The 21,331-nt window shown below is 46.3% G+C and overlaps 1 protein-coding gene across 1 annotated transcript in view; it reads left to right on the forward strand.

The window, feature by feature from the left end:
• Positions 1 to 19,963, forward strand: part of fn1a (fibronectin 1a) — a 46,334-nt gene extending 26,371 nt beyond the window's left edge. Inside the window, exons 22-46 of the mRNA XM_076264446.1 lie at positions 49 to 217; positions 499 to 585; positions 776 to 967; positions 1,636 to 1,908; positions 3,748 to 3,939; positions 4,190 to 4,279; positions 5,963 to 6,229; positions 6,426 to 6,545; positions 7,224 to 7,388; positions 8,179 to 8,334; positions 9,030 to 9,143; positions 9,447 to 9,716; positions 10,613 to 10,800; positions 11,977 to 12,064; positions 12,206 to 12,385; positions 12,559 to 12,648; positions 12,865 to 13,053; positions 13,408 to 13,497; positions 14,260 to 14,738; positions 14,990 to 15,128; positions 15,240 to 15,401; positions 16,372 to 16,497; positions 17,301 to 17,407; positions 18,026 to 18,139; positions 18,599 to 19,963. Coding sequence (XP_076120561.1) covers positions 49 to 217; positions 499 to 585; positions 776 to 967; positions 1,636 to 1,908; positions 3,748 to 3,939; positions 4,190 to 4,279; positions 5,963 to 6,229; positions 6,426 to 6,545; positions 7,224 to 7,388; positions 8,179 to 8,334; positions 9,030 to 9,143; positions 9,447 to 9,716; positions 10,613 to 10,800; positions 11,977 to 12,064; positions 12,206 to 12,385; positions 12,559 to 12,648; positions 12,865 to 13,053; positions 13,408 to 13,497; positions 14,260 to 14,738; positions 14,990 to 15,128; positions 15,240 to 15,401; positions 16,372 to 16,497; positions 17,301 to 17,407; positions 18,026 to 18,139; positions 18,599 to 18,667 — 4,116 coding nt within the window. The 3' untranslated portion in view covers positions 18,668 to 19,963. The remainder of the gene's footprint in view (positions 1 to 48; positions 218 to 498; positions 586 to 775; positions 968 to 1,635; positions 1,909 to 3,747; positions 3,940 to 4,189; positions 4,280 to 5,962; positions 6,230 to 6,425; positions 6,546 to 7,223; positions 7,389 to 8,178; positions 8,335 to 9,029; positions 9,144 to 9,446; positions 9,717 to 10,612; positions 10,801 to 11,976; positions 12,065 to 12,205; positions 12,386 to 12,558; positions 12,649 to 12,864; positions 13,054 to 13,407; positions 13,498 to 14,259; positions 14,739 to 14,989; positions 15,129 to 15,239; positions 15,402 to 16,371; positions 16,498 to 17,300; positions 17,408 to 18,025; positions 18,140 to 18,598) is intronic.
• Positions 19,964 to 21,331: the final 1,368 nt, after the last annotated feature.

Consider the following 21,331-nt stretch of genomic DNA (forward strand, 5'->3'; position numbering starts at 1 on the left):
CCCCCCCCATCTCTCATCCTGTTCTACCCCCCCCCCCCCTCTCTGTAGCTGTCTGTGAGGCCCAGTCAGGGAGGTGAGGTGCCCAGGGATGTGGTCTCTGAGTCGGGCACCGCTGCCATCTCTGGCCTGACCCCTGGGGTGGAGTACTCCTACAGCATTCAGCCAATCATCAACGGCCACGACCAGGGGAACCCAATCGAGCGCCGCATAGTGACACGTGAGTGGGCGGGACCTTAGCCTTTATGGGAGATTATCAGTAGTATGTAGACAGCAGGACATTATTACTAATAACCCACCTTACTGTAACATAGATAGTTTATTTTAAATGAATACTATATTTACATGTGCTCACAAGCCACATATTTTCTTAATTTTACGCATGCCTACAAAGTGAATGGCAGTTCTGTGATAGCCGTAGATATTGAAGACTTAGCTGACATAGCTGTTAGTACATAATTAATTAATTTGTTAATTAATTTATTTAATTTTTTTGTTCAGCTCTGTCCCCTCCCACTGACCTGAACCTCGAGTCCAATCCCAACACAGGAGAGCTGACGGTCCAATGGGGAGACACCAATTCTCCAGGTGACTCCTCCCCTTCAGCTCATGAGAGGTTTAACTTTATATAAAGCTGTGGAAAGGCAAACAAATGAAGTCCAGATTTGAAGATGTTCTAAGAGGCCTGGCTGCACAAAGACTCCTCAGAGCGGAAATCTGACCAAACGTACTTGATCTTTCATTTTAACCCATTAAAACTCTCGCTGCCTTGATTCAGACATCACCGGCTACAGAGTGACATGCACCCCGACCAATGGGCAGGAAGGGAACTCTGTGGAGGAGTTTGTGAAGGCGGGCCAGACCTCGTGCACCCTGGAGAACCTCAGCCCTGGCGTGGAGTACAACGTCAGCGTGGTCACCGTCAAGGACCACATGGAGAGCTCGCCCGTCTCCACCATCGTCACCCAGGGTGAGCACCTAACGCCGTGACCTTTGAACTCTGACCTGTCTCAACCCCTGGTCTGAAGATCTGTCCACCCACACTAAGTGTGTATGTGTGTGCGTGTGGATCAGGCACTAATACTCTATACTTAATGTCTGAATTCATCATGGCATTAGTGAGGAGTGTTGATGGTAAACAAGTGTTGATAAATAAGAGGCGTGTGGTGGATTAACTAGCCGCCCCTACTCTGCCAAAACCATTAAATGTAATACAGAATTATATTTAATGACTTATAATATTGCTGTGGTGATTTGGTCTTTTTCTAACATGTTTCTTGCTTACTACTGATGAAGTGATATGAGCACACAAGTGTAGGGGCACTATTTATATCCGACCTTTTTACACTTGTGATGTGATGGTGACCAACCCATGTCATATCGCTGGTTACGTGTGCTTGGTCTTCCATGGTATCACAACTGTACCATGTGGAAGGCCCCATTTTTACCTCCGGCAGAAGTCACACTCAACAATGACTGTGTGTGTGCTTCTCTGTGTCCGTGTGTGTGTGTGTGTGTGTGTGTGTGTGTCTGTGTGTCTGTGTGTGTGTGTGTGTGTGCGTGCGTGCGTGCGTGCGTGTGTGTGTGTGTGTGTCTGCGCCATCTGCCCTTTCTCCCGCCCGTTCTAATCCTGCTCAGAAATCCCCAAGCTCACGGATCTGGACTTTGTGGACGTCACCGACACCACCATTGGCCTTAGCTGGAGCCCGCTCAACTTCACCACGGTGACAGGCTACCGTGTCACGGTGGTCGCCGCCGGCGACAGCGTGCCCATCTTCGAGGACATGGTGGAGCCCACCACCGGCTACTACACCGTCTACGGCCTAGAGCCCGGCATCGATTATGACATCACCGTCGTCACGGTCACAGAGAAGGGCGAGAGCGAGCCCACCACAATCACCCAGCAGACTGGTAAGCTGACATCCGGGGTGTGTGGGGAGGGCGGGGGGGGGGGGGGGGGGGGTTAAAGGTCATAATGTGTTTCCACTGAATCCATCACCATCGTATTCTGGCTGTGATGCTGATTTCAGATGCATTAAAGGAGTGGCATTAGTCAAAACTGGACTAGGCACACCATATTGAAAGCAGTGCAGTGCGGAGAGCTGTTTCTGGGACACTTCTGAAATGAACTGTGGAGGAATAGCAAACACTGACCATAGAGATGACCATCAGTTCTGGTGACGCAGCGCAGATCGACCTGGTGGAGAATAGGAGCTAGTCTCTGCCCTTTTTCATTAGTGGGGTTACAGGGTTCTTCTCGCAGGGGTACAGACAGGGAGCGAAGACGGATGAAGAAGGAATAGTGTCACTGGAGTACTAATTGTTTGTGTGTGTGTGTGTGTTTTGTGTGCGTTTGTGTTTGTGTTTGGTTTTGTGTGCGTTTGTGCATGTGTGTTAGAATGGCGTTTGAGCAGCCTGTGCAGGACATGAATTTCTGAAATGACTTCAGTTTTTCTTGGGACTGTTGGATAGCGTCCCACACACATGGTTCAGCAGAGTGTTCTCACCAGTGCTTGGAAATGTTTGGTTGTGTGCGAAAAGTGTGGAAAATGGCCTTCAAAACTTACCCAGATTTTCCACCAGATGTCTCCTCGCTCTGCTCAGTTTGATTAAGCTGACCTAATCCTTTTGCAGCAAAGTTTGTTCTGTCAGTTACACAGCTCTCCGTTGTCATATTCTGACCACACACACACACACACACACACACACACACACACACACACACATATTCCTACAAAGGCACAGAGAAATGCTCATGTCACAGTCACACTGTCTCAGACACAGACACACACACACACACACACACACACACACACACATACACACATGGGCACATTTTGTAATCACCATGAATTATCAGCATGTGGGTTATGGGGACACACAGTCTCTCTCTCTCTCTCTCTCTCTCTATCTCTATCTATGTCTCTCTCACTATTGCAATCTTTCTATATATCTGTCTCTCTCAATCTGTCTCTCTGTCTTTAACCCCCATTTTAGTATCTTATGTGTCTATCCCTGTGTGTGTAAGACAGGAAGAGAGTGTGAGAAAGTGTAGGAACCTGCTGGAGAGGAAAGAGGTGAACTAGGAGACTTGCATATGGTTTTCATCAAGGCTGTGTGTGTGCTTGCACTGTGCATGTGGGGTGGGGGTGCACTGTGTGTGTGTGTGTGTGCGTGCGTGCATGCGTGTGTGTGTGTGTGTGTGTGTTCTGGTTTGAAGCGCAGCTGGTAGTAGGCTGTGAAGTATTAATTTGTTTCATCTCTCTCGGTTGGCAGTTTCAAAGCCGTAGCCTATTTTCACTCCTCTGTCTCTCTTTGTTCTCTCCCTCCTTCCTTTTAACGTACACAATGTTCTCTCGTTCAGTGGCTCCCCCACGCTCAGGTTTATATGTTTTTTAAATCGCCATAAAACTACTGGTTCTGTGTGTTGGCCTCTTTTATATAGCAATCCTGCATTTTGAATAACCCCAACCATCAGACCCCATTTCATATTATTTCAGTTTGTTTTCACAAAGTGTAATTATGAAGTTTTTGCATAATTTTTTATTCCATCTAGCATCAGTGTTTAATATATAAATTGTGTTTGTAAACCACAGATAATGTATAGAGAACGTTATCCTCAACAATAAGAAACTGACCCTGATTTGTCCCTTATCTGTGTGTTTACTCTCTCTTTCTTACCCTCTTTTCTCTCCTAATCTTCCTCCTCCTCATCTTCATCCTCCTCCTCCTCCTCCTCCTCCTCTGCAGCTGTTCCGGCTCCGACGGATCTCGGCTTCAGTGATGTCGGCCCGGAGAGCATGCTGGTGTCGTGGACCGCACCCATCGTCCCCAACAAGGCGGACATTAACCGCTTCATCGTGCGTTACCACCCCATCGACAGCGACGATGACATCACCGAACGCAGCGTCAGCGCCGCCTTCAACAATCTGATTCTGCGCGGTAAGATGACCTCAGTGACCCTCGCCACAGACCAGTGACCCTCACCAAAGACCATGGGCCATTTAGTTTTCTTTCAGTCATTCCTAGGATTCATTACTGTGACATGTCTGATGCTGTCACAACTAAATACTAAATAACAACTAAATAACAACTTAAATAATGTGTTCACTCATAACACACACACACACACACACACACACACACACACACACACACACACACACACTGATGTTGGCTGTGTGTTTTCCAGACCTGCTCCCCAACACGGAGTACCTGGTGAGTGTGGTGTGTGTTTACGAACAGCGGGAGAGCTCTCCAGTGGTCGGCACTCAGAAAACACGTGAGTACTTAGAGTTATTATTAAATTATTAGTAGTAATTATTAAGGTATATGTATGAAAAAGCAGCCATAGTGTTGATAATCAAACAGGTAATCAAAATGGACTGCATTGATATAGCACTTTTTTAGTGTTCTGTAGCGCTGTACAGAGTAATGCCTCACATTCACACTCATGCATTTATACACTGATGGCAGAGGCTGCCATGCAAGGTGCCTACCAGCACATTGAAGGGTAGAATAGGGTTGGTTTGCTCATAATCATATGTACTTTATTCATGACTTGTAAGCATCAAGTTGAATAGTGTTTTCCAGTCAGAGAGAAAAGAGCAGGAAGCCACTGAAGATGCAGGCATTATTAGAATCATCAAGAAGCCACTGAAGATGCAGGCATTATTAGAATCATCAAGAAGCCACTGAAGATGCAGGCATTATTAGAATCATCAAGAAGCCACTGAAGATGCAGGCATTATTAGAATCATCAAGAAGCCTTCAGTGTGCAGGAACTCGCAGGTTAACTTCATCTCCCAACTCCAGTTGCAGTGCCACACCGCCACAGAGATTGGAGTTTTTATGATCTACATCATACTCTGCATGCAAATGCATGATCTCCTCTCCATTCATAAACATCTTGATATCCATATAGTGATTGTATAGTGAATCCCTGACAGTGAATCTGAAGTAGTAGACTCCCCTGCCAGGAGCTGTGAAGAAGCCTGTCGTGCTGCTGTAGGCCTGTCCAACATGGTGATGATTCTGGTGAAGACCAAGTTCAACTCTGTATTCCCAGCATGTGTGAACCCTGAGTCAGTCAGAGCTGCTGAGAATGCCACCTTGGGTTGCTCTGTGATCTCATTCTCCAGATTCTCTATATCAGTCTCAATGGATGTCAGTCTGGTGTTCACTGCTGTCAGCTTTACATCTTGTACTGCAGTTTCCATCTTCAGGTTCTCCACCTCAGTCTCAGTGGCACCCAGTCTGGACTTCACAACAACCACCTCAGTCATGACATCTTTATTTCCAGGGGCATCAATGACATGGTCTCAGGAGGAATTACTCTGCTAATTCTCTGTATAATCCTTTAATATTATATAAAACAAATAACAGACTGAATAAATGCAAAACACACCTTTACATGTAAGTGACAGACTCAGTACTCCAGTCTGATGCCTGCCAGTCTGTCAGTCATGTATCCTAGTCGAGACGGCATGTGTGTGTTTAGTATTCTCCCCAGAGCTAACTGCTGCCAAATTCTCTGATTACGGTGTACTTTTGATCTGAGCATGTGAGCGCATTATCAGAAAACACACTTGGTCACTTTGGCACTGACCAGGACTAGAGAGTGGGTGTCACAGAGGGCTCGGTCAGAAGACCGCATGTGTGACCTTGCTCATGAAGAGTACAGTGCTGGCTTATCTATATTTTAGTACATTTTCTTTCTAGAGATTTACAAATTATAGTAACTGTTAAATCCTCCCCTCTTGCTGACTCTGCCCCGGTCCCCACTTTTTACCCAGAAGCCAGAACATTGTCTTTGGCCAGGAAATTAGTCTTTTTCTGGGAATACCCAGAGATCACTAGGAACTTATGTATTTGTTTGTTATTTGAGGAATGTGTCTGTCTGTTACAGTATTATATGTGCTTATTACTGAGGGACTGTGTCCCTCTCTGTCCCTCTCCTGTGCAGTCCTGGACTCCCCGACGGGCCTGCGCTTCTCGGAGATCTCCACCAGCTCGTTCACGGTGCACTGGCAGGCTCCGGGGGCGGCCATCACGGGCTACCGGTTGCGCTACCAGATGGCGCGCGGTGGACGGGCCAAGGACGAGCGCCTGCCCCCCTCCCGCAGCCACTTCACGCTGACCGGGCTCAGCCCAGAGACGGACTACAGCATCAGCGTCTACGCCGTCAGCGGAGGCCAGGAGAGCCGGCCGCTCACCGGCCAGCAGGCAACAAGTACGCCGACGCTGATTGGTTGATTTAGGGACCAGGGTGGGAAGTGGGCCAAGCTTGGAGCAACTACATATTTTCCCCAAATCGTGCAGCCCTACTTGACAACTGTCGCTATTAGGTTGACCACAGAATCTGTGTTGTCTGATGGTGCTCTTTTGTATAAACAATACGTTTCCCCCTCTGTTTCTTCGTACTTTAGTCTCGGACGCCCCCACTGACCTGGAGGTGACCACTTCCTCCCCTACCAGCATCACGGTGCGCTGGGACGCCCCGTCCTCTGTGACCGTCAGATACTACAGGATCACCCATGGGGAGACCGGTGAGAATGAGAATGAAGATATCCCAACAAACACAAACGTTCAGGGAACGTTCCTTAAACTTTACTAGTCTGCTTTTAGTTTTGTGTTGGAGTCAGTGTAGCTTTGTTTTTGCTGGCATGTACAATTACATAGATGGTCTGTTTTGTCATCTGCCAAATACATAAGGCCCGTTTCACACCGGGTGCGTGGCGTGAGCGTGTCAGCTGCGTGGCATGTCCGTTTTGATTTTGGCTCCCATGGTAACAGGTTAGAGCTTGTACATTGACACGCGCGTCTCGAGCCGTGCTGAAACCGCGTACATGCTAGGAATAGGACTCACCCGTATTTTTTCACGCCACACGCAAGCGCGTTGGAAGCGTTTCCATTCAAAACAGTTTTAATTGGCAGAGAGGCCGCCACAGCACTGCATCAGACACGCTTCTGGTAAGCAAAGACGTAGAAAACTCCACGCAGTCGCCATGCAACTGACATGCAACAGACACGCCACGTTCCCGGTGTAAAACGGGCCTTATACACATTGCCAATTTGCCATTAAAGAATTCAGGACCACCTATAAAGATTCTTTATTCATTTAAATCATCTTTGAAGTCTACAGACCAAACAAGCCAAAGACATCTGCACATTGCCATCCCACTGTGCACTGGTCTCTTAATCCTTTCGTCTTCCTCTGTGTCCAGGAGGCGAGAGCCTGCCCAAGGAGTTCACCGTCCCTGGCACTCAGTCCACTGCCACCATCACCAACCTGCGGCCTGGCACTGACTACACCGTCACCGTGTACGCCGTCACCGGCAGAGGGGACAGCCCCGCCTCCAGCACCCCCATCTCCGTCAGACACAAGACAGGTGAGCGATCACACAGCTCTGGACAGAACCGGCCTAATTCATATTAGAGACAGGTGAGCGATCACACAGGTCTGGACAGAACCGGTCTAATTCATATTAGAGACAGGTGTGTTAGACTTCACACAGGTCTGGACAGAACCGGTCTAATTCATATTAGAGACAGGTGAGACATTGCACAGGTCCACCGACTGCTAAAGAGAAACATGATCTGTCTATATCACTCAAAACCTTGGAGAGGTTTGCAGGAGATGTGCAAACAAGCACCGTGTCTATATCACACACAGCTGTGTAGGCTGTAGCAATAAACACACCTCTGGCTGGGACTAGCAGACTAGCAGTTGATGTGATGGGTGTTCAAGATGTGAAACGATGTGATCGTGATGACGGCTCTACCACTGGTATTCACATCACACACGACACAGTAAATCAGTCAGGTGTGGATGCTTTCCTCCATTTGTGTGGCATGCACTGCTGTCGGTGTCACAGAGACGCTCGTTAAATCACCTGATATGTGTGCTGACCAATAGAACGCTTCCATGTCACGAGTAGTTCTGACATGTTGACAAGAGTGCAGTGAAAGAACCTTTCGTCGTTTGTCCGATTTTAATTAGGAGTTGCCTTGCATAATATGAAAATGCATTTTACAGATACAGAGTTCTGTAAGAACATGTTTGGGAGCTTTCAATGGGAAGCAGCAATGGTAGACCTCTCTGTCAGTCTGTATGTAATGACAATATTCTGACTCTCTTTCTCTCTCTCTCTCTCTCTCTTTCTCTCCCTCTCTTTGCAGACATTGAGTCCCCCTCAGAGCTGGAAGTGACCGATGTTAAGGACAGCACCATCACGGTGCGCTGGACCCCGGCCGCGGGCCCCGTCACGGGGTACAGGGTCACAGGGGTCCCCCGTAATGGACAGGGCCCCTCCTTCAGTGAGACCGTCGCTCCAGGTGAGACCCTAAACTTCAAGCTTACTGGAACTGAAGCATGATCAGTGTTGAAGCATAGACGCCTAAATAGTGTATAGATAGATCTACTGTGAGCAGTTAACAGTGATCAGTGATCCAAGGGTAAAAAGAGAACACCACATTTAGAAGGCATTTGAACAATATTGATGTTGAACTGTTGAACTTTTCAAGTACCATATTTATTAACATATCCATAATTGCTGTATTTCCATTGTGGACTTGAAGCAGTTAATCTTTCTGTATTGAGTCATTTGGATGTAGCTCGTAAGGCATGCAGCCATTTCAAACCACAGCAGTCGAAAAGGCATAGCTTTCAAAAGATGTTTGACAATACATTTGGCACTTCACAGAATCCTCGGAGTTAAACAGATCCAACACTTTCAAATTTCAAACTGAAGGTCCACATGTGTTACACCACCTGTTATCCCAGGACTGTTGAAGGCCTCGTGATGAAGGCCTAATGATTATATTGTTGTGAATATTGTTCATGTCAGTGTGACTGTGGTGCTTATTTCAAGATAACATTTACATTTACATTTACATTTATTCATTTCACAGAGGCTTTTTCCAAAAGCAACTTACGTATCCACAATACCACAAAGTGTAAATTACGCTAACACCATTTTTAACAAGGTGCTGCGTACGGAATGTTTACCGTTCATCTTTTGCCACTGCAGACCAGACTGAGATGACCTTCTCAGGCCTAATGCCCACGATGGAGTACGTGTTGAGTGTCTACGCTCTGGGACAAGACGGGGAGAGTCCTCCACTCGTGGAGACCGTTGTCACCAGTGAGTTTAAAAGCAATTCCCATCCCATAATGAGTCATATAGGACCTTATAGACACTTTGTAGATGGCTTGTGAATAGTTCATAAGCTGTTTATAAGCAGGTATTTGGTTGTTTAAAAGTGTTAAGTGCATGTTGCCGTTTAAGTGCATGTTGCCGTTTCAGAGATCAAAATACTCTTCAGAAGTGACTTATGAGGACGTCATCTGTGTTCCTTTGATGTTTGAAACTAAGCTATCAGCGCCACCTGCTGGTCAATATCCAACCCTTTGACCTTTTTTATCTTTATTCCTGCCGTCTCTCTAGCCGTTGACCGGCCCAAGGACCTGACCTTCTCCGAAGTGGAGGACACGTCCTTGCGCATCAGCTGGGACAGTCCCGACGGCCACGTCAGCTCCTACCGCGTCACCTACTCCAGCCCTGAGGAGGGCGAGAGAGTGCTGTTCCCGCCACCGCGCCCAAACGACGAGTCAGCCACCATCCATGGCCTGCGGCCCGGCACAGAGTACACGGTCAAGGTCATCGCCCTGCACGACCTCACCCCCAGTCCAGCACTGGTGGGAACACAAGCCACAGGTAAGCCTCCCATAACATGTCTAGTATTCATGACAGTGGATATGATAAAGGTTATACATAGTTATATAACAGTTATATAATAGTGCCAATAATTGGGAGCAACGTGTTTTTGTTAAAAATATTTATTTCTTTATGAGATTTTCCTTTTTCTCAAAATAAATGTGCATCCCTTCAAGGTTGGATTTTTTCTCATTGTGAGATCACAATAAATCACCATAAGATTATTTTTTATACCGGTTTTTAGTCAACTTTAGCAGAGGTGCCAATAATTCTGGAGGGTACTGTATAGTGATTAGTGATGAAACAGGTTCATTGATGGCTATCAATCAGCAAAACAGATGCTGTTGGAAAAAGTCCACTCTGTTGAGATCTGAAGAGGTTAATGTCTGTGTAGTTGTCTGTTTTTGTGGACATGGTTTGCTTAGTCCTATACTACAAGCCACTGCAACGAAGATGTCCTCTGAAAAAAGCTTTTCATCTTAGACTAGGCTTAGTCCATGTATGGGAAACTAAGCCTTTGTGTTATGTAACATTTCTCCAGTCCATACCTCACCTTTCCTGCTTCACGCTTGGTCTCTGTTCATAGCTCAAAAGAGTAACCCATATTTAAGTGCTTTTTTATTCTAGTTATTCATTTCCATCACATGGCTTTCATAGCAGCTTATTTTGAAGTAATTATATGTACAACATTTTGCTTTTGCTAGAAGTCAATGATCCCCTATGCATACATGGCCAGCCAAGTGTTTCCATCACTCATATGTAATCTCTCTTTCTCTTTCTCTCTCTCTCTCTATCATTATCTCTCTCATTCATTCTCTCGGTGTTCCTTTCCCTCTGTGTCTCTCCCTCTCCCTCCCTCCCTCCCCCCCTCCCTCTCTCTCTCTCTCCCCCCATAGCCATCCCTGCCCCCACCAACCTGGAGTTCTCCCAGGTGGGCCCGTCCTCCTTCACCATCACCTGGCGGTCCCCCAGCGCCCAGCTGACCGGCTACCGCGTGGTCATCAACCCCACCAGCAAGAGCGGCCCCGCCAAAGAGATCAACTTGGCTCCCGACTCTACTCAAGTCCATGTGCCCGGCCTCATGGTATGTGTCCATCTCAGTCTGACCACACAGCCAGCAGAGCAGTATTCAGATGCACAAACAAAGGCAAATATTTACAGTAAACTCAAAGGAAGTGTTTGCAAATGTTTGCTAACATTAGTAAATGATCCAAAGATTACTTTTTATTTTGCAAACATATGCTGATACTGGATGAAGGCTAGTGTTGAAATTGACAAATTGTCAACACGGTTTACATTTAACATTTAAAAAAAAAAAAAAGAACTTTGCATCTTTTCAAAGAATCTAAAAGTGTACCCCAGGTGGCAAGTGCATCAACATAGAAAGGAAACTTAAACAAGATTGATTAAAATAGCACACAATGTTCATGGGTACTTTGAAACAAAGTTTCTCTTGGAAGGAACAGAGGAGAACTCGGGGAAGGCTATGCTAAAGCTTTACTGCGTGGTTCCTTGAAATAGAAAGTGGCAACATTTATGAATGTAAATTACAACATGGAGTCTGAACTGTAGTTTTAATCTTTGATTTGAGGGTTGCTTGAGAAACTGACATCATATTTTTTGAGGCGAATGGTTTTCTTGATTGCCCTGTCTACTACTTTTTTGCCCTCATAACTTTTTACAGCTAAAATTGCATTCACCAGATTCACAGCTGTGGGTTTTGGCAGGAAAATCATTGACCGTGACGTCATTGAAAAATATTTTAAAATCTCACATTTAAACTTCTCAAGAAATGTTACACATTAAATTCTGTGGAAGGTTGATGGTTCTGGAATCATCGATCTTCTCCTCACCCCTGCTTCCACAGCTGTGCTCCAGGTGTGTGTGTGTGTGTGTGTGTGTGTGTGTGTGTGTGCGTGCGTGCCTGTGTGTAACCCTGGGGCAGCCATAATGAGAGCCCTCTCTCCCGCTGCTGCAGCTGTCTGTGGCCAGAGTGCTCTGAGTCGGCCTCTCCTCTCCTGTCCTCTTCTCCTCTCCGCTGTGCTGGGCTCCGACTGCCGCACACAGGGCCCAGTCTGTCATTTTCCGCTAGTGCACGTCTTAACGCGCAGTATCAAAGAACTCTCCTCAGCAGATGTAACCAAAGCAACAGATTTGAGAGGAGAATGGAGTTGTGAATGTGTCTCAACTGTCTTTCTCTCTCTCTCTCTCTGTGTGTGTGTGTGTGTGTGTGTGTGTGCATGTGTGTGTGTGTGTATAGGTGGCTACTACCTATGAAGTCCAGGTGTATGCTCTGAAGAACTCCCTCACCAGCCGTCCTCTGAAAGGAGAGATTAACACTCTAGACAGTGAGTAATTTAAAGCACACCCTCTCAGACACACACACACCCTCTCACACACACACACACACTTGATCACCAGCATCAACCCTGTCACAATCATCCACAACAGCAGCGCTGACCCGGTCACCTTGTCCTTCTCCTCGGCAGACATCAGTCCTCCGCGGCGCGTGCGCATCGCCAATGTGAAGGACTCGTCCATCAGTCTCACGTGGCGCTCCAAGACTGACGCCATCTCTGGCTTCCTGGTGGAGGCGATCCCCAGCACAGAGGGCGAGAGCACCATCCAGAGGTCCATCCCCCCAGATTCACGCGGATATACCATCACAGGTATCACGCACACACACACACACACACACACACACACACACACACACTCTATCACACTTCCATCACTGATGAAAACTATCAGTACCCAGGTGGAAGACTGCAAGACTTCCTGATTTGTTTACATTTGCCAGAGCGTCTCCATAGTAACCGTGAACATGTGTTTGTCCTCTCAGGCCTGCAGCCGGGCACCACATACAACATCAACATCTACACCCTGAGTGGGAACGGACGCAGTGAACCCTTCCGCCTGACCGCCACCACGAGTAAGAGTCTCCCAATATCCAACACACACACACACACACACACACACACACACACACACACACACACACACACACACACACACTAATGACCAATTTCAATTTCAAAGCATGAAAAGAATGTAACTACACAAATGGCAAAACCAGTTAAAATTAAGCAAAAAAACTTAATAACTCTCTCTCTCTCTCTCCATCTCTCCCCCCGCCCCTTCTCTCCAGCTAAGCCCGTGATCAGCCCCCCCACCAACATCCGCTTCACGTCGCTAATGCCCAACGCCATCTCCTTCAGCTGGGAGCCCCCACGCAGCCCCATCACCGGCTACTACATCACCTACGAGCAGGCTGGCGGAGTGCCCAGGGAGCTGCTGCCAAGGGTGCCCTCCTCACGCTCCGGTGCCACCATCACCGGTATGCCGTGTGTGTGTATGTGGAAGTGTGTGGGTGTGTGATTTATGAGTTGTTAGAGAGCGATTGGTGATTGATACGATAAAGTCTGTCTTCAGTGGAACTCAGCTCATGGTAGTTAGCCTGGCTCTTTCTAACTTTTTTTTCTCTCTTTCCATCTGTCTTTTTTCTCTTTTTTTCTTTCTTTCTTACTTCCTTTCTTTCTAGTTCTGTCCATCCTCCTCTTATGTCTTGTCATCTCTTCCACTAGCTTGTCTTTGTCCTTCATGTTATTCATTCATTGTCTGTTCATGTGTGTTTCATATATGTCAACAGACTAAGCTGTCTGCTGAATTGTTGATTTGTTGTTATTTACAGGTTTGAATCCAGGCACCGAGTACATCATCAAAATCGTGGCTCTTCAGAACGCCCAGAGGAGCACACATCTCATGGGCAAAGCCACAACCCGTAAGTACTCACTTCCTGTACATCTATGTAGAAGTATTCTCCCGTGTACATTTTTGTGTAGTTACTTCTGCCATATGTCCCAAGGATGGTGTATGTTTCATTGGTCTTGTATTGTATAAGTGGCACATGCTGTTGGGCTACCCATCAATGCTGAAGCTAAACTTAGCTTTTTGGTGCTTTTTGCCATCATGCACTGCTTTTTGAACGTGGCGGTTCAAAAGTAAAAACACTAAATCTCATTTAGGGTAAAAATCCATTACTCAAAATCACAGGCCAGCTAAGCTTTGCTATAATTTACTCACAGAGGGCTCCCTCTGCTGACAAGGTCATGCTATAGCATCTTAACATCACTATTTTTCTCCTCCATCTTTTCTTTCTCTTTCTGCTTTCTCTTTGTTCTCCTCTTTTTATTTACCTTTTACCTTTCTCTTGCTTTATCTCTTTCTGTCTCATTACTTCTTGACTTTCCCTGACTTTCTCCTCTCTCTCCCTCTCTCTCTCTCTCTCTCTCCCTCCCTCTCACTCTCTCTCGCTCTCTCTTTCTCCCTCTGTTTCTCTCTCTCTCCCTCTTTCTCTCTCTCTCTCTCCCTCTCTCTCTCTCTCTCTAACACGCTGGCTCCCCCTCTCTCTCTCTCCCTCCCTCTCCCCCTCTATCTCTCTCCCTCTCCCTCTCTCTCTCCCCCTCTCCCTCCCTCTCTCTCTCTCTCTAACACGCTGGCTCCCCCTCTCCTCCTCCTCCTCCCCGTGGTCCTGCTCCTCTAGAGCTGGAGTCTCCTCCCTTGCTGGTGCCTCAGCTGCCGCCGCTGCCCCCCCACCGGCCCGGCACCTCCGGCCTGGACGTCCCCGAGGAGGACGAGGGCACCGACCACTTCAACAGCAACCACGTGCACCTGGTGGGACCCAACAACCGCGACTCGCTCGGACAGCAGGGCCAGCACATCTACACCGAGTACCAGAGCCTGGGCCCCAACGAGCAGGGGCAGGTCCTGGGGCCCCAGCAGCGCGAGCCCCTGGTCTACATCCCACGCCCGGGGCCCGACGGCGTCCGCGTGCCCGTGGTGCGGGTCAGCGAGGGGCCCCTGCCGGGCCTGGCCTTCGGTTTCCCCGACAACGAGACGGGCTGGATGCCCCAGGAGGCGCAGACGCACACCACCATCACTTGGCAACCAGCGACGCGTAACCCGGACGAGTATGTGGTCACCTGCAGCCCCCTAGTGGAGACCACCGAGAAGACCTTCCAGGTGAGGAAATGAACACACACACACAGACACGCACGCACATACACACTAGTTCTATACAATATCTATACAGACATACACATCTCTCACACCCACACACACCTACATACACACACACACACACCCACATACACACACACGCACACATTCACAGACTCTTTGTCAGGTGATACACATAGAACACTGTGTCAGTAATTTAATTTGTTTTTAAAATTCAAAACGTTTAAATCATATGCGTCACCCCCATCTTGTAGATGCGTCTGCCCGGCTCCTCCAACAGCGCCACCCTGATCGGCCTGACCCCCGGGGCATCCTACAACGTGCTGGTGGAGGCCCTGGACGGGGTCGACAAACACACCGTGCTGGAGAAGGTCATCACTGTCGGCAACACTGGTAACGCAACTTTACCTGCCTAGTTGAAAGAGTTAGTATGGTGGCCCTGAGGTGCCAATAATCCTTCCCGTTGTTTTTGCATTCCTGTAAACCCTATTGTTTTATCTTCAGTCCCAGGGTCGGTCCCGGTGAGCAGGGACGTGTGCTACGACACGTTCACGGCCACGCACCACGAGGTGGGCGAGGAGTGGGAGCGCATGTCGGAGACGGGCTTCAAGCTCTGGTGCAGGTGCCTGGGCCTGGGCAGCGGTCATTTCCGATGTGATTCATCCAGTGAGTGCGAATGAGTGAATGATGCCAACGCTATGCTATGCTAACCCCGTAACGTTAGCAGCCGAGTCTGCCGCAACAGAGCCACATCTGGGCCATACCCGTGGGCATTATGGGTGAAAGCCACTGCAGAGTCTGCTGCTAACTGGGGTGGCATGCTTCTTAACACCTGCAAACACACTTGCAGCCACTAGCGGCGCTTCTCTAGCATGGGCAGGGTAGCAAGAAATATACTGAGAACAATGTGGGCTAGTAATGTAAATGTAGACTAAATTCATTGCAATTGATCATGACGAGATAAGCCCACTATGGATAATGTAAAGATCATATAGGTATTAGTTTACTATTTACTGTGCAGATGTAAAGGTCTGTATAATATATTATACATTGATCACATGTAGCCAATTTAGCTGCCCATGCTAGCTCCTCTGTGCCATGTTTGTACTGTTGTAATCCTCAAACATGGCTGCCAGATAGAGGCCAACTCTGGAACGGATCTGGGCCACATGAGACCCAGATCCGCCCCAGGGTGGTCTCCTGTGCTGGGAAAAGCAGAGGAGGTCACGTACGCTCAACACCTCAGGTTTGTGTTGTCAGCCGATAACCAGACGATACCAAAGCTCTGAAGGTCACCTTTGAGTGTGTCAGTGTGGAAAGGTCATGGGGCCACTTGCTCCATGATTCTGTGTGAATGAGGGATGAATTGAACAATCTCAACCCCCCCCCCCCCCCCCCCCCCCAAGGTCCAATCCAGGCACTACACCTTTAAGACTAATAAATGTCAAATATATGTATGTCCTGACAATGTTTTTTGTTGTCCAGTTTCTGTCCATTTTTATTCTGCAGTTGCACAATATGAAACTAATAAAATGGCCGACTGGCTGGTTGTCCCCTCAGTTTTATAAGAGATGAAAGGCTGACCTTTTAACCTCTAAATCTCCCACCTCCAACTTTTACCCCCTCCCACAAACAGAGTGGTGCCATGACAACGGGAATAACTACCGCATCGGTGAGAAGTGGGACCGTCACGCAGAGAATGGTCACATGATGAGCTGCACCTGCCTTGGCAACGGCAAAGGAGAGTTCAAGTGCGAGCCACGTAAGTCCCCCTTAGTGGCCTTAGCCAGACTCATGCTGTAGTACCACCACCACTCATACCACTTAGTGGCCTTAGCCAGACTCATGCTGTAGTACCACCACCACTCATACCACTTAGTGGCCTTAGCCAGACTCATGCTGTAGTACCACTACCACTCATACCACTTAGTGGCCTTAGCCAGACTCATGCTGTAGTACCACTACCACTCATACCACTTAGTGGCCTTAGCCAAACTCATGCTGTAGTACCACTCATACCACTCATACCACTTAGTGGCCTTAGCCAGACTCATGCTGTAGTACCACCACCACTCATACCACTTAGTGGCCTTAGCCAGACTCATGCTGTAGTACCACTACCACTCATACCACTCATACCACTTAGTGGCCTTAGCCAGACTCATGCTGTAGTACCACTACCACTCATACCACTTAGTGGCCTTAGCCAGACTCATGTTGTAGTGTTGTAGAAATGTAATGATACACATAGATATTCTGCCGTGTAAGCATTGCAGCTATAACTGGTTTATCTCTCATACCACAGAAGCTAGAGGTTAAAAACTAAAGAAAGGGCAAGATCATCCTACACATCACTTAAACATTACATGTCCTCAATACTACATTACGTTTACATTTACTGGTACCTTTATTCATTTAGCACATGCTTCTATCCAAAGCGACTTACATGTCATTTATATTACAAGGGCAGCTTGGGGAGCAATTTGGGGTTAAGTGCCTTGCTCAAACGCGCAATGGTGGAAGCCGGGAACATTAAGCCCACTTATATTTATTTCTGCACTGTAGATGAGTCAACGTGTTATGATGATGGAAAGATGTACCAGGTGGGAAATCAGTGGCAGAAGGAGTACCTGGGAGCCATCTGCACCTGTACATGCTACGGAGGACAGCAGGTGTGTGTGTGTTTGTGTGTGTGTGTGTGTGCGCGTGTGTGTTTAAATGTCATTTTAATTTCAGCTCATTAGCTCAGCTCATTAGTATACTGCTGATGAATTATATTGGTTTATACAGGTTTACTATTGTACTGTGTGTGCATGCGCGTGTGTGTGTGTGTGTGTTTTTGCTGTATGTATTGACCTCTCCAGAATAAGTCCCGCCTCCGTAACTTCCGTATCCATCCAACTTCCGGGCGTGGATTGTCTATGAGAAATAACATGGCGTTTCGAAATATTATACCGGTAAAACATCTGTAGGTAGCGAAGTTGAAAAAGCTGGTGGGCACTATAGACTATACTACTTAAACGGCACCGAAAATCAAAAAATCCAGTGGAAACTAGATGGCAGAAGTGTGTAGGCCAATCTGCCCAGCAGCTTTTTCTACTTTGTCACCTACAGAGTTTGACAGGTACGATCTTTCAAAACGCCATGTTATTTCCCATAGACAATCCACGCCCGGAAGTTGGATGGATACGGAAGTTAGGAGGCGGGATATATTCTGGAGAGGTCTATTTACCACTACCATCACGTCTGTGTGTATGTTGCTTATGTAAACCGGGTACTGCCCCCTACAGGGCTGGAGGTGTGAGAACTGCCGTCGTCCTGGCGCTGACATAGACGCCGACCTACTGCAACCCATCCACACAGATGCCTTCGACCGCTACAGAGAGAATGCCCTACGCAAACTGGTGAGTGCCCAGCTCCATGGACCTTTCCAGAAACTCCGGCTGGATTTTTTTTTAGTCCGGTAAAGGATAATTCCGTTATTTGGCACTTTGAGTCCTTTTTCTGGTTTGTTTTGGATGAACTAGAATGGTGGACACAGAAATGTTGACGATGGGTCCTGTCTCGACTCTAGTTCATCCAAAACAAACCAGAAAAGGGACTCAAAGTGCTAAATACCGGAATTAGGTTTGAGAAATACACTGTTTTTCCTGATAAATGAATCAAATTTCAAATCAAATGGTTTATATTTATACAAAAGAGTTTACTTGTACATGACTAGCAGCTTGTAATGTGCCTCTAAAAGTGCAAGCAAGTCGAAATAATAACCACACATTTAAAACATTTGCAAAATGTGAATAGTTCAGTCTCAGGATGTACGGATGTATATTAATACAAGTGACTCTCCTCGATCCCTCCCACAGAATATCCAGTGTCCTATTGAATGCCTGAGACCAGACCTGCTGGCAGATGCCCAAAGCCCAACTGAATAGTGTCCCTCTCCCTCTCTCTCTCTCTACTGCTAACTTTGTGGTGAGCCTATATGTGAAGGAAGTTTGCCCCCATCCTCTAAAGAAAAGAACAGTACCCCGTCCCAGCTCCCTAAAGCAGCCTACATGGTGTGCACGACCTCGGTTTCCATCTCCTCACCATCACAAGTCCTGACTTCAGAGAAACTGGATAGTTGGGAAACAAAATGGCTGATGCCCTCTGCAGTACCCTTGTTTAAGTGTGACAGGCCTGTTTTGTACTTTAGATAGTACATTACCTAGGATTAGTGAAGGCTTGGCTGGTAGGTCTAGGGAGCCGAGATGGGAACTGGACTAAAATCTTAAAGTCTTCCTTTCTGGTTCTAGTTTATGGCTTAGACCAGATCACCGCCATCTTTATCCTGCTGCACCTTATTTTACACACCTGCCTTTTGTAGTAGGACGCCCTACTACATCACATCCTGTTGCATCATCATTACTTCCTGTGTAAGAAGTATTGTTATTCACCTGCTGGGTTTCCCCCTCACACCCACATCCTCCAGCCCTATCCCCATCCCCTGAGGCGGCCAATCGAGAACGAGAATGCACAACTGACCTATGCAGTGAAGTTTAATTTAGTGCCTTACAGTATTCCCTCTCTGAGGATTGGTCAGCTGAAGAACATTCATTTTTCAGCCCCTTTATAAGATGACAGAATGCAAGCGTAGAGAAGTGAAGATGACTATAAAAACAAAATGAAACTGTCCCAACTTAGTGTATTCCACAAAAAGATTAGTCATCTCCTCACCCCATCCCTCAGTGCTGGCCCAAGCACCCTCTAAGACCCCATTACCGGCCAGATGTTAGAATATAGACTTTGACGTCAAGAATATAAAAAGAGTCTTCAAAATCGAGCACTGACTTAACATGCTAGTCTTGATGCCTCATTGGCAGCTGGTATTCATTTCTCTAAAATTTGATTGGTCATATTTCTACAGTAGTCCTGTTTTTTTGTTTTGTTTGTTTGTTTATTTTTTTACCCGGCAACAGCGGAAAGCACTGTGGTTTTATTGATGGATGAACTTAGTAGAAACACTCAACTGATATTGACTTGGTTTTGTGTTATTGTATTTGTTGTTAAAATTGATTTCATGTTTTTGTTTGTTTTTGGTTTTTACTTGTTTTTATTTATCCCAATATATGTTTAGCATTTTTTGTTGGAATGCAAATTTTGGGGTGTACACTTTTTTATATTGTAGGTGCCAAAGTCTAAACTACTGTGGACTTAAAATCCTTTTTAATAAAGTTTTACAAAAAATACTTTCTTGGTGTGATTGAATTATATCCCTTTTTAAAACAACTTGAATGTGTTGTCAGTAATTGCTATGAAGCCTGCAACATGTATAGCTTGTTTATATAGCAAAAGTGTGAAGGGTCTATTATGCACGTGTTTGGAGCGTGACTAATCTTACATTTTTGTAACAGATAGTCATGCTCCAAAACTTCCACCATAGCAAAAGGAAGAACATAGCTGAAGATGAATTCCATTTTCTCCATGCCAAACAAACATGTAACCATACCACTTGAAACATAACAATAAATGGCAGGTAATCTGTACAGTAACGCACCTCAATTTGCATCAATCACATGATGGATTGGCCAAGAATGATTTTACTGTAAAGAAATGTCTTCCAATAGATTTTTTATGGACAGTAGACAATCTATTTTTTTTTCAGACAAAACATGACAAAGTGTGTGATAGTTCTTCACAGATTGGGCACTCGTGCAACTACAGACACATATGACCTGTAATGAGTTGCTGCTGAAAACTGAGGGCCAGATGTACGTACATTTGCGAACGTATCGTTATCAGCGCCATGGACAACCCTGCAGATAGTAAACGCTGGTGTACGTGGTATTTATCAAACTTATCAGGTAATCTGCACCTTTCTCCACCCCCTACCACAATTTACGAACGTCCACAACTGAACGGCATAGCCTACATAAAAGCAGTTGAATGAACTGATGACAAAATTAAAAAGAATCAAACATTTAGTGATCATGAAATAATACAATACATGATAAGATGTCAACAAGCAGGGAGATGATGAAGATCAGTAGTTCTACTCAAACTACTTGTGCATGTAGGCTGTGGAAGATTGGTCAAATCTAGCAAGTAGGAAAGTTTAAGTGGATGACGTGAAAGTGAAAGTATGACATTCGAAAGGCCAACGAAAGTTAAGGTTGCCTTGAGTGTCTTGTTAAAGAGAGTAGTTGTCAAACAGTAGTGTAGAAATGGAAATCGCTATTACATACACAATACAAATTATCATCAACTACCATAACAAAGATTGTGATATTAAAGATTAATTCATGTTCTATCTCCTCAAAAGCTTCTAGTGCAGAACTGGTTTGTAAAATCATATTCACTGCATATTATACAATATCAGACATGCCTTCTTTTGAGATTAATGTGAGCTGTAGGCCTAATATCAACACACTTAGCAAACTATGTCAAGGTATTAGTGTTTGAATTCAAACTCAAACTCTTCCCATTTTATAGGCATGATCTTCATGGGAGACCAATTAAGGAAGAATAGAAACACTCTCAGTGAAAGTGTGTGTAAAAGTGTGCAAGAGCCTGCAATTAACAGGGTCATAGAATGACAGCTGTCCTCCACCACAGTC

The sequence above is a fragment of the Alosa pseudoharengus genome, unplaced genomic scaffold, assembly GCF_046254945.1.
Source record: "Alosa pseudoharengus isolate Yale_2024_CS ecotype anadromous, Long Island Sound unplaced genomic scaffold, YU_APseudo_1.1 YU_APseudo_1.1_scf_3, whole genome shotgun sequence".
NCBI lineage: Eukaryota > Metazoa > Chordata > Actinopteri > Clupeiformes > Clupeidae > Alosa > Alosa pseudoharengus.